General features: G+C 42.7%; 1 protein-coding gene across 5 annotated transcripts in view; it reads right to left on the bottom strand.

Moving 5' to 3' along the window:
• Positions 1–13677, bottom strand: part of lepr (leptin receptor) — a 139116-nt gene that overhangs the window by 42579 nt on the left and 82860 nt on the right. For all 5 annotated transcript variants that reach the window (XM_048601737.1, XM_048601735.1, XM_048601738.1 and 2 more), the window contains 2 exons: positions 13263–13462; positions 11831–11979 (listed from right to left, as the gene is read on the bottom strand). In XM_048601737.1, the coding sequence (XP_048457694.1) occupies positions 11831–11979; positions 13263–13462 (349 nt within the window). The remainder of the gene's footprint in view (positions 1–11830; positions 11980–13262; positions 13463–13677) is intronic.

Raw genomic sequence — 13677 nt, 5'->3', positions numbered from 1 at the left:
ATGGCTCCATGTTGCACTTCATGACATGATCCACTGGCACCAAACACACATGCTCCTCATCCATGGACTTTAGCAACCCCTCTTGACCATCATGAAACCTCTCCAATACACTTGCAGGATGCTTATGAAGCTCAGACCTGCATTGCGGGTCGTACTGTTAACTAGGATTGAAAGGCTGCAGCAGGGACCCTTTGTGCACATGGTCAGGCACGCAGCTCACACACTGGACCAGGAGGCATCTCAGGGCTGATTGCTTAGAGTTATAGAGCTGTACAGTATGGAAACACACCCTTCGGTCCAAGTCATCCATGCCAACCAGATATCCTAAATTAATCTAGTCCCATTTGCCAGCATTTGGCCCATATCTTCAAAACCCTTCCTATTCATATAGCCATCAAGATGCCTTTTAAATGTTGTAATTGTGCCAGCCTCCACCACTTCCTCTGGCAGTTCATTCCATACACACACTACCCTCTGCATGAAAAAGTTGCCCTGTAGGTTCTTTTTAAATCTTTCCCCTCTCACCTTACACCTGTGCCCTCCAGTTTTGGACTCCACTACCCTGGGGAAAAGACCTTGGCTATTCACCCTATCCATGCCCCTCATTATTTTATAAACTTCTACAATGTCACCCCTCAGTCTCTGACTTCTAGGGAAAGTAGCCCCAGACTATTCAGCCTCTCCCTATAGTTTAAACCCTCCAACTCTGGCAATATCCTTGTAAATCTTTTCTGACCCTTTTCAAATTTCACAACATTCTTCCCATAGCAGGGAGACCAGAATTGAAAGCAGTATTCCAAAAGTGGTCTAACCAATGTCCTGTATAGCCGCAACATGACCTTCCAACTCCTACACTCTATGCACTGACCAATAAAAGCAAGCATACCAAATGCCTTCTTCATTATCCTATCTACCTGTAACTCTACTTTGAAGGAACTACGGACCTGCACTCCAAGGTCTCTTTGTACAGCGACACTCCTTAGGACATTACCATTAAGTGTATAAGTCCTGGCCTGATTTGCCTTTCCAAAATGCAGCACCTCACATTTATCTAAATTAAACTCCATCTGCCACTCCATGGCCCAACAGCCCATCTGATCAAGGTCCCATTGTACTCTGAGGTGACCATCTTGGCTGTCCACTACACCACCAATTTTGGTGTCATCTGCAAACTTACTGACCACACCTCCTATGTTCACAGCCAAGTGTTCTCTCAGTGTACACTAATTTTGCGAGGGAAGGGAGACAACATTTGTTCTGTATGACACTGTGTTACATCAATCCCATGTACCAGCAGCTTCCTCAGTAGGCCCACAGCCTGAGCAGCATGCAAGCAGCCAGGGCTCAAAGACTGAGGGAGTGCTCCTCACCAAGGTCCATGGAGGTATCTCTTAGTCCAAATTGCAACAGTCATGGTTTTGGAAGGTGCTGCCAAAGAAATCTTGGTCAGTGCAATGCATCTTGCTGCCACGATGCACTGATGGGGAAGACAGTGAAGGTTTAAGCTGGTGAATGGTAAAGTAAATCAAGAGGTTACATACAAACAAACTTATGAAAAAGTAGCAGAAGTAGGTCAGTCAGCCCTTCAAGCCCACTCCACTATTCGGTAACATCACAGCTCATTTGTTTGTGTTCTAAACTCTACATTCCCATTTACCCTCAATTACGTTTGAACCTCTTGCCTCTCAGGATTCTACCTCCAACTTAAAAATATTCAAAGACCCCAACTGCACCACCTCCTGAGACAGACAATTTCCAAGTTACACAACTCTTTTGAGAGAAAAAAAATCTCCTCACTCCTGCCCTAAAAGGGTGACCCCTAATTTTAAAGCAGTGTCCCCTAGTTCTGGACTGACCCACAAGAGGAAATATCCTTTCCACGTTGGGCAGAATGGTGGCTCAGTGGTTAGCGCTGCTGCCTCGCAAGCAACCATCAGTGCTGCGTTTGCACATTCTCACTGCTTTTGTGTGGGTTTTCTCCAGGTGCTTCAGTTTCCTCGCACATTCAAAAGATGTGCAGGGTAGATGGAGTGGCCATGGTAAATTGACCATTGTGCAGGCTAGGTGGATTAGCCGTGGGCAAAACACTTTTCCTCATAAGATAACCACCTCATTCCAGGATTCAATCCAGTAAATCTCCTCTGAACCACTTCAAATACATTTACATCCTTCCTTAAATAAGGAGACCAAAATTACACAGTGTTCGAGATAAGATCTTATCAATGCTGTATATAACTGAAGCATAACCTCCTTACTTTTATGTTGAATTCTCATAATGAAGGATAACACCCCATTAGCTTTCTCAATTATTTACCGTACCTGCATACAAACATTTCTTGACTCATACATTAGAACACCCAGGCCCCTTGGCACTTTGGAATTCTGCACTCATTCTTGATTTAAATGTTACTCTGCTTCTATGTTCTTATTTCCAAGTGGACAACTTCACATTTTCCCATGTTATATCTCATCTGCCAGACATTGTCCCTCTCACCCAACTTATATGAGTTTACATCCTTATTATGTTATCTTCACAAGCTATTTTCCTAACTAGCTGTCTGCCATCTACAAATTTAACCAATATGCCATTCATCTCACATCTAAATTATTAACTTAAACTGTAAAAGCTGAGAGTCTACTTGTCATATCCTGCCAATCAAAAAAAAACTCATTTATACATACTGTCTATTTTCTGCCAGCATCCAATACTCTCTCCATGTGAATATACTACCCACTGCACCGTGAAGTTCCACTTTGTGCACTTTATGTGGCACCGTCAAACGCCTCTGTACATCAATGGACTCCCCTTTTATCTACGCAGTATGTTACTTCTTAAAAAAATTCCAACAAATTGTTTTCACAAAATTCACATTTCCCTTTCACAAAACCATGTTGATTCTTCCCTGAGGAACTCCTGCATCAATGTGCTGGGACCAAAATGATTGACGTCCAACAACCACAAAAACCTTTGTGTGTCAAGGTATGGCTCCAACCAGTGAAGTGTTTCCTCTGGATACCCTGAGTGCAGTTTTGCTTGGGCTCCTTGATGCTACAGTTGGTCAAATGCTCCCATGACGTCAAGGATAGTCAGCCTCAGCTCTTCTGTCAATGTTTTAACCAAGGCAGTAAATGACACTAACTGAACTCAAACTAAGCATCTTTGGGCAGGTTATTGCCATATGGGTGCTGCTTGATACAGCTTTCATTACTTTGCTAATAACATGGATTGATGGGCAACAATTGACTGGGTCAATTATGTCCTACCTTTTATGGACAGGACACAACTGAGCAATTTGGCAGTTGATGCCATGACTACAGCCATACTAGGTCAGAAGTCACACAACACCAGCTTATAATAACAGGTTTATTTGAAATCACAAGCTCTCAGAACACTGCTCCTTCGTCAGGTGAAGGAACAGCACTCCGAAAACTTGTGACTTCAGATAAACCCTAAAAAGGGATTTCAGATACCATAACCTGGTGTCATGTGACTTTTGATCTTGTCCACCTCTGTCCAATATCAGCACCTCCCCATTTTGTAGCTATACTGGAACATCTTAGCTACAGGGTGGGTAGTTCTGCAGCAAACAACTTCAGTACTACAGCCAGAATGTTGTCACGTCCATAGCCTTCGCAGTACCTACATGGAGAGATTCAATTTGGCTGAAAACTGACATCCATGAGGCTGGGAGACCTCAGAAGGAGGCTGAGATAGATCTTCATATGGCAACTCTGCTGAAGATTGTTACAAACTTTTCAGCCTTATCTTTTGCACTGATGTGCTGCATTTTCCCAGTTGTTAACAATGGGGATATTTGTGAACCCTGCTCTTCAGGTTAGTTGTTTAACTGTCCACCACCATCATTACAGCATTTGACTAAGTGCAACATCAAGGAGCTAAACTGATGTCAATGTGACAGGACTGCAGAGCATTGATTTCATCCATTGTTGTGGGACTGCCTGAGTCTATCGAATGCTGTTTCCAGTGTTTGGCTTATAGCAGTCCTGTATGCAGCCTCACCAAATGACACCACATTTTTAGGTTTGCCTCCTCCTGCTCCAGGCATGCTCTCCTGCACTCTCCATTAAACCATGGTTGATTCTACAGTTAGGTAGTAAAATAGAGTAGAATATATGCCAAGTCATAAGATTAAAAATTGTGGTTGAAAAGAATTCTGCTGTTGTTTATGACCTACAACTCCTCATGGAGTCCAGTTTTGAGTGCTATGGATATATTTTAAATCTATTTCACTTAGCACAACAGTAGTGCTACACAACACATACACAGTATACTCATTGAGAAGACAGGACTTTATCTCCACAATGAGTATGCAGAGATCACTCCTACTTATATTATTATATGCATCTGTAAGAGGTAGATGGGAGAGGACATTTTTTTTTTCCCTCTTTTTGGTGCCCTTGTCATCTACTGCAGGTCCAGTCCAGCAGCTATGTCCTTCAGGACTAGGCCTGTTGCATCAATTATGATACTTATTGTGGCTACTTCATTGATAATTGATATGTTTTAGACTATAACTTTTAGGTTTAATAATTAAACTATTGGTTATAGATGAACGAGAGCATCTAATGGAGAAATCAATAAGGAAGCATGAAGTAAAAGTTTGGAGTTAACCGTAGTTAAAAACTAACCAGCGTTTATTTCACAAGGTCCGAAATGAAAGTGAGAATTTTGATAAAAAGAATAAATTTGTAATGGAACTGTGCACTCTGGAGAACAGACTGCAAGGCTCTATTAGAAATATAAATCATTCATTTGTTTTACAAAATCAAGGACCTATGCTGAAGGTAAAACAATTAAATTGCATCTCTGTCTGACCACCCCATCTGTCTGACAAGGCATGTTGCCATAGAGATAGTGATTCAGGGTGGAATCTGTTTAGAAGATTCTTTTGTTTAATTTATCTGTCTGTGTTGCTAGCAGCTGTAATCAGTTCAGTTGTGAACAGACAGAGGCAGTAACAAATTTGGTCTTGTGTAGATTGCAATTCACTGAATTGGGAGAGCCAAAGTAAATAGACATTGGTTAGTTAAGTCTGTACTTCATAAGAAGAAAAAAATACTATCTTTATCATGCACCATGTGGAATACAAATAAGGACTCTATCTTGGTTTGGATTTCATTAAGAAAAAGCAGCTGCAACAGTTGCATAGCTTAAAGCTACAGTGGCCCTCACAGACTGTTGGAACTCTCAGTCAACTTGGAACTTGGCCATGTGAAAGGATCTGCCAGGATCTGGGAATTAACTGTAGGGCGTGCAGCAAATATAAAGAATGCTGGAGAAACTCAACAGGTCTGGCAGCATCTGTGGAGAGAAAGCAGAGTTAACATTTCCTATGCCTGAAAGGATCAGTACATGGAGGAATGCCATTATCATAGGGAGAACACAGAAAGCCACTGGCAAATACAAACATTGGCTAACAGTGTAAGATGAGGAACAGCAGGTAAGATACATGGTCCGTGAAGTGAGGTAAAGCTATGAAAGACAAGAAAACAGTACAAACTCTGAAAATGGATCTGGAAATGAACAAAATAGGAAGATATCAGATTTATAAAAGGAATTCTGATCTCAGGAAAAGGAGATGTGCACTAGTAGTTGTCAAGAACTATAAAGGAGACCCATTAGAGGTAATAGTTTGACAAGAAAACTATGGAACAAGTTGGCAACGTCATAACAAGTAGAAGCCATTATGACTGAGAAGTTCTAGAGGATTCAAACAAATTAAATTGTAAGTTGATAAAGGATGCCAAACAAAATAAGTGGGAGAGCTGAAAAGAATTTGGTGTCTACCCTGGAGGTACCAGATAGGTGCAGGCAACATTTTTATACAAATTGACATGCACAGAAAATGTGCTTCCTTATACGACATGAGGTGAAGTCAAACTAGCACCTTGGGGTTTTGAAGAGAAACTTTGTGATCGAGATGTTAGAGTGGATTCTCCTACTGCAGGAAAAGTTATCCAGAGATAGTAGGAACTGCCGATGCTGGAGTCTGAGATAACAAAGTGTAGAGCTGGATGAACGCAGCAGGCCAGGCAGCATCAGAGGAGCAGAAAAGCTGACATTTCGGGTCTGGACCCTTCTTCAGAAATGGGGGAGGGGAAGGGGGCTCCGAAATAAATAGAGAGAGGGGGAGGTGATGATATAAGGTGGATAGAGGAGCAGATAGGTGGAGAAAAGACGGACAGGTCAAGGAGGTGGGAATGAAGCCAGTAAGATAAGTGTAGGTAGGGAGTTGGGAGGGGGTTGGTCAGTGAGGAGGGAGGGGCGGGTAGGTGGGAGGGAAGACGGACAGGTCAAGGAGGCGGGGATAAGGCTAGTAGGTAGGAAGTGGGGGTGGGGGTTGGTCAGTGAGGAGGGAGGGACGGGTAGGTTGGAGGGAAGATGGACAGGTCAAGGAGGTGGGAATGAGGCTAGTAGGTAGGAATTGGGGGTGGGGGTTGGTTCTTGAGGAGGGAGGGGCGGGTAGGTGGGAGAAAAGACAGACAGGTCAAGGAGCCGGGGACAAAATGGGCTGGTCTTGGGATGATGTTGGGGGTGGGGAGAGTTGAAGCTTGTGAAGTTCACATTGAGACCATTGGGCTGCAGGGTTCCCAAGTGGAATATGAGGTTATCCAGAGTTATCCAGAGACCAATTTTATCTTTTTAGCAACACACCATGGAAAAGTATGTCAATCAGTATAAAATTGTATTATTGTGGGGTGAAAAGTTTTGAAAGTACTTTTGAAACCACCTAAAGACATGACATAGAAGGGAAACTTTGGAAACTAAACAAATGTGTTTATGGGTTGAATGATGCAGCAAGGGTTTGGTATTTCTCAGATAGGCCCATTGTGCTGAATGTAGGCTCCATTCAGCTTAAAGCAGATGCAGAATATTCTACTGTTATCACACAGAGAAAATGGCAGGCATCATTATGATGTACATCAATGATATTCTGTGGGAAGAATCTAAGTGATGTGTGACAGAAAAAAGTAAAAAGAGAATTTATGATTGGGAGTCAGGAGTTGGAGGGGTGCAGCCTTTAAATACATTGTGTTGGAAGTTAAGCACGACAATCCAGGCTTCACTTTGGATCAATAGTCTTATTTGAAAAGTGTTAATTACCTTCCAATAAATTGGGCCAGATCCTCACAAACTGATGATTTTGTATCCAGGTAAGAAACAGAGCCATTAAGAAGTTTGATTGGACACTTAAACTAGTTGTGCATGCAGACTAAACCTGATTCCATCAACAACTTCATCACCTCGAGAGATCTTCCATCCAAAGCTTCCAACCTGATAGTTCTCCAACGCCACACCACCCGTTTCTATCTCCTACCCAAGATCCATAAACCCAACTGTCCCAGTCAACCCATTGTCTCTGCCTGCTCTTGCCCCACCAAGCTCATCTTATGCAACCCTGACTCTGTTCTTTCCCCTTTGGTCCAGAAACTCCCCACCTACATTCGGGACACAACCCACGCTCTCCACCTTTCCCAAAACTTTCAGAATCCCAGGCCAACAGCACCTCATCTTCACCATGGACATTCCGTCCCTGTATACCTGTATCGCCCACAGGGATAGCCTAAAAGCCCTCCACTTCTTCCTCTCCCATAGGCCCAACAAATCCCCCCCACCGACACTCTCATTTGCTTGGCGGAACTGGTCCTCACCCTCAACAATTTTTCCTTTGATTCCTCCAACTTCCTACAAACGAAAGGGGTGGCTATGGGCACCCACACGGGCCCGAGCTATTCCTGCCTCTTTGTAGGATTCATGGAACAGCAACTACATGGCACCATCTCTCACCTCTCCCTCCGCTACACTGATGACTGTATCGGTGCAGACTCGTGCTCCCGCGAGGAGCTCGAACAGTTCATCAACACCTTCCACCATGTCCTCAAATTCACCTGGACCATTTGTGACACCTCCTTCCCCTTCCTGGAACTCTCTGTCTCCAGCTCCAGTAACTGACTCACCACTGACATCCATTTCAAACCCACTGGCTCTCACAATTACCTCAACTATACCTCCTCCCACCCACCCTGCTGCAAAAATGCTATGCCATACTCACAATTCCTCTGTTGCATCTGCTCCCAGGATGAGGTGTTCTACTCTAGGACTTCCCAGATATCCTCCTACTTTAGGGACCGTAGTTTCCCCTCCTCTGTTATTAAGGATGTCTTCAACTGCATCTCCCCAATTTCGTGCACTTCTGCCTTCAAACCCTCTCCCCTCAACAACAATAAGGATAGAGTCCCCTTTGTCCTCACATACCACCCCATCAATCTCTGAATACAAAGCATTCATCCTCCGACATTTCTGCCACCTACAATCAGACCCCACCACCAAAAAGATATTTCCCTCCCCAACCCTGTCCGCTTTCTGTAGGGATGGTTCACTCCACGACTCCCTCATCAGCTCCACACTCCCCACCAAACCCTCCACCACATCCAATACCTTTCCCTGCAACCACAGGAGATGCTACACCTGCCCCTACACCTCCCCTCTCACCTCTGTCCAAGGCCCCAAATAATCCCTCCAAATCTGGCAGAGATTCACCTGCACTTGACCTAATCTCATCCAATGTATCTGTTGTTCCCGATGTGGTCTCCTGTATATCGGGGAGACCAAACGCAAACTCGGCGACCGGTTCGTGGAGCATCTGTACACTGCATGCACCAACCAATCCAACCTTTCAGTTGTCATCCACTTTAACTCCCCCTCCCACTTCCCTGGTGACATGTCCATCCTTGTCAGAGTGAGGCCAAACATAAACTGGAGGAACAATGCCTGATATTTCGCTTTGGGAGCCTACAGCCCAATGGCCTAAATATTGACTTCACCAGCTTCAAAATCCCTCCACCCTCAAACTGTCTATCTTCCGAATCACCTATCCATTCCACCCTTCCCACTAACCAACCACAATAACCCCTTCAGCACCGGTCCCCAGCATCATTGTCAACAGGGTCCTCAACCAGGTCTGACCCATCTCCCGCACTTCTGCCCTCACCCCTTCTCTTCCCTCCCGCAACAGCGATAGGATTCCCCTTGTCCTTACCTACCATCCCACCAGCATCCACATCCAGAAGATCATCAGATGCCATTTCCGCCACCTCCAGCGAGATGCCACCACCAGACACATATTCTCCTCCCCTCCCTTGTCCATCTTCCACAGGGACCATTCCCTCTGGGACACCGTGGTAGACTCTTCCTTCATCCCCAACACACCCCCCATAGCCCCACGGTACCTTGCCTTGCAACCACTGAAGGTGTAACACCTGCCCATTTACCTCCTCCCTCCCCAGTATCCAAAGGCGCAAACATACCTTCCAGGCGAAGCAACACTTCACCTGCACTTCCCAGAATCTAGTCTACTGCATTCGCTGCTCACAATGTGGTCTCCTCCACATTGGGGAAACAAAGCAGTCACATTTACGTTCTGCCCACAAAAAAGGCCCTGAGCTACCTGTTGCCTGCCACTTTAACACACCACCCTGTTCCCTGGCCAACATCTCTGTCTCAGGCTTGCTGCAATGTTCCAGCAAAGCTGGAAGAACACCTCATTTTCTGCTTTGGGACCCTGCAGCCCTCCAGACTCAATATCGAGTTCAATAATTTTAGGGCCTAAACTCTCTCATGTCCTACCCCCTACCCGACACACCAGGCCTTGTTATCACATTGTCTGCCATTACACACTACCTATTGTTGCTCACTAACAGTCTCCATTAACAACTATACACCCTCCTAGCCAGATCATTATCAACTTCTTTGTTTATCCAACTGTTCTCTCTCTTTGGGCTCTATCCCCACCTATCGTTTACTCCCTACCTCCTCCCCCTCCCTATTTTCTGCATATAAACAACATTTTCCCAGCTACCATCAGTTCTGAGGAAGGGTCACTGGACCTGAATCGTTAACTCTGATTTTTTCTTCACAGATGCTGCCAGACCTGCTGAGCTTTTCCAGCTACTTCTGTTTTTGTTCCTGATTTACAGCATCCACAGTTCTTTCAGTTTTTACACAAAAACCCCCCTGCCGCAACCCACCTACCTCCCCCCCATCTACCTCCCCCCCAGCCCCACCCGCCCTCCCTCTATTTAATTCTGGGTTCCCCTCCCCCTCCCCAGTCCTGACAAAGGGTTTCGGCCCAAAACATTGACTTCTCTGCTCCTCGGATACTGTCTGACCTGCTGTGCTTTTCCACCTCCACATTTATTGACTCTAGCTTCCAGCATATGCAGTCCTTACTGTCTCCAATTCCGGTTATGATGTATTGGAATGAGAATTGTGATGAAATATGCAACTGTTGCTGCAGCAAGTCTTGAAAGCACATAAAACATTAAAACATTCCAAATTCAGGTACAGACAGACTCAAATTTTCAGTCTTGGGTGACTCAGTACATATGAAGCTAGTTCAATTTACCAATACTTCCCGTGCCAATCTCCCAGATGCAGGGTTCAGCTATTATTAGTGGGAAAGAAGAATAAATATTATCCATAGCAGGAATGCCAAGAAAATTAAAAAGGTAGTTAAAACTATATCAGTTGGTGCAACAGTAGCACTATTAGAACTATAAATTCAGGGATGTGTTCCATCAAATATTCTAATGGAAATCCTATATTAATGGGCAATCTGAGAGACACTTTCCCATAAAACACTAAACGGATAGCTGGTTTCTCTGGGGTAATATACATTTACCGAAGTGTCTTGCTGACAAAAGACTGAAGATTGACCTTGCTTGCATCAGGGAAATGTTTGAAAGAAATTTCTGGAATAAAGTGAGTTGACACAGTTCACTGGTTGTCAGATTGTTTCACAAAAGTGTTGTTTGCTCCAAGAAATTATTGGAGATCTTGAAAGACGGACACCTGGTGGTGTGGGGAGCTATAAGAATGTTGAGAAAAAAACATTTTTATTTCATCACTTTCTGATCAAACAGGTAATCTTTTTGGTTTAAAATAAAAATGAGAATATGGAAGATTAATTGTTTTATACAAAGATTTTAAAAATACTTTGCTAGTGATCAGTTGGACTATAAGGGAAGAAACGGTGTATGCAAAAAAAAACTTTTTATTGTTTAATTTTCATCAGTTTTGTTCAATTTTGCCTGCTTCAAAAATTTTTATTTAAAAAGAATTGTTAATAAAGATAGATTTGACTAACTGATTAATTAATTATCTAGGTGGATGTAAAGGAGAACAAAGGGAATGTTGTGACGAAGGAGCTGTGAGACAGTGCAGTCAGTGAACTCTATTCACCAAGAAAAGTTTCTTGGTTTGCATCTCACCAACTGGCTGGAATCTGAATTGACAAGCAACTCTATATAGTACAGTACTGCTACACCAAAGTGACCTGCCAAATTGAAGAAAGGTACTTGAGGTTTGTCCACAGTTGGGTTCATAATGTATTTCACTGAGTGTATTAAATATTTTCAAAGGTAGAGATGGAATATACTGAGGTCAAGTGTTCCTAAAGCACTATTCCATGCCTATTAATGAAAAGGGTGCACTGTAACCTGGCTGAAAGCAGATCATTTATCTTGAAATAGTATTACATCCTCTTTCCTCTTACTCATGCCAATCTGAAACACTATTTTATTAGGCTGGTACAACTCATTATTTCTCCAGCATTCCGTCCCTTGCTTGACATTTTCTAATGACAATGTCGCTGAGATTGTGCATATCGCTGTGTGAGTGAGGGAGACAGGACAGTGAAGTAGATCTTCAATGGTAACCTTCACCTCAGAACTTCCTGGATCTGACAGGTACTTCAAAATGTTCTACAGTTTAGTGCAAGCTTTGGAAAGTTTTAGCAGATCACCCTACCTTCCAGTTACCCTCCATTCCATCCTCAGTGTACTGAATTTCAAACTGAAGTTTGTATGGTGGTAGGTGTGGCTTCTCCCAGCTTATATTTAGACAACCTTCATTTTGGGTGATTTCTGCATCAACATTGAATGGTGCCCAAGGTTTCACTATTAACAGGAAAAGAAAGAAACTAACATCAATGGCATTGTAGCACTTTCAAAACTGGAGGATTGCATTAGATAACTCATTCAACAATGCATACACAGATGTCTGGTCTGTTGTTACTGTTTGTATATGACCTCCAAGACTCTCAAATGGATTCTCAGCATGAGTTCTGTTTGGACAGGTAGAAGTTGAGCTTTCACCGTGATTGATTTACAGCCTTATGAGTTTATAATAAGTTATACTTTTTTTCTATCTTGTCAATGTTTGGATGTTTATTGCACAAGATTAAGATATATGAATTGAGGGAAGGTTTCTGATTTTGATACAATGAATTTGAATGATTGACAATTTTATTGGGTGTAGGAAGAGCAGTTTCTAATCAAAAAACATCTCTGAATGAGTGCTTATCCCTCATCATTTCAAGATTTGTCATTGTTACTATATGGCTCATTGGTTCTGTACACAATGCATACAGAGAGCTTGGTCATGGATGTGGCATGGATGGTGTGGAAATGACATGGGGGTGCATTCAGGTGGCTTGGAAAGTGAAGAGGAGATTGGAGGATATGTGAGGAGTGCAGGCCAGAGGAATTTACATCTTTTAAAACAACTGGGATGAAGTTCCAGAGAACAGAGGGGGGCCAGCGCTGTTAAACATTCACCTATTCACATTACTGCTTCTAATCTACTTCTGCGGCTGACAGATATTTCCTAACTTCAGCTACTTGCCTCAATTGCAGAAATCTGACCCAATGAGTTACTTGCAGATCTCAATCTTCATGATGTCACTAAACTAGACGGGCTGTGGAACAGTTCTACACAAGAAAAGGACTGTCCCTATAATACCACAAACTCCATAAAGCACAGCAACAAGGTTTAATGAAAGGGCACCAATAAATGCAGAGCTATTAATATGTCAACTCAAAAGAATACATTTCCTCATTAAACCTCTTCAAATAATACACTCTATGCATTTATATTCAGAAGGCTGTTGAACAATACTAATTGAAGCTTCAATTAAAACCAAAGTAATGTGCATGCTGGAGATCTGAAATAAAAACAGAAAGTGCTGTAGAAACTCAGCAGGTTTGGAAGCATCTGTGGAGAGAGAAACAGACTGAACGTTTTGAATCAAATACTACTTCTTCAGAATACAAATAAATTGAAGCTTGCTTCACTTTGAGAATAGAAATTAAAATATGGTCCTTTATTTGTTAATCTCAAGAGTAGAATTGTAATACAAATGGCTTAGTCTTTTACTACAGACCAATAAAATGTAACTCACCTACATCCATTGGAATTACACAGGTTGGTGGAGATTTGAATGTTGCTTCTTGATGGTGGAATTCTAACCACATCACATGGCCAAAGGTGAGATTGATGGGCTTTATATGACACTCATAAAATTCATTAATCACCACAGGGCATTCTTTAATATCAGCATTTTCATCTTCAAATTTTAGGTTATCACACCAAGACCCTTTCCTTTCAAGAAAAGAAGAATCAAAGACAACGTGGACATTGTCTTAATCAAGTCAAATAATAACATCAAATAATAATGGAGAAATGTTGAACTAGTTTTTAGATCTGCTTGACTCAGTTCAGACATTGTCCAATACCTTTACTAAATGAGCAATCAGAAGTTATTCCAACTACAATACTTCTGCCCCCCAAAAAGAGATAAAGATAAAGAGAAATTA

Source organism: Rhincodon typus, chromosome 10 (assembly GCF_021869965.1).
Source record: "Rhincodon typus isolate 14 chromosome 10, sRhiTyp1.1, whole genome shotgun sequence".
NCBI classification, from domain to species: domain Eukaryota; kingdom Metazoa; phylum Chordata; class Chondrichthyes; order Orectolobiformes; family Rhincodontidae; genus Rhincodon; species Rhincodon typus.
Note: the sequence above shows the minus strand (reverse complement) of the source record. Positions and strands in the feature narration are given on the sequence as shown.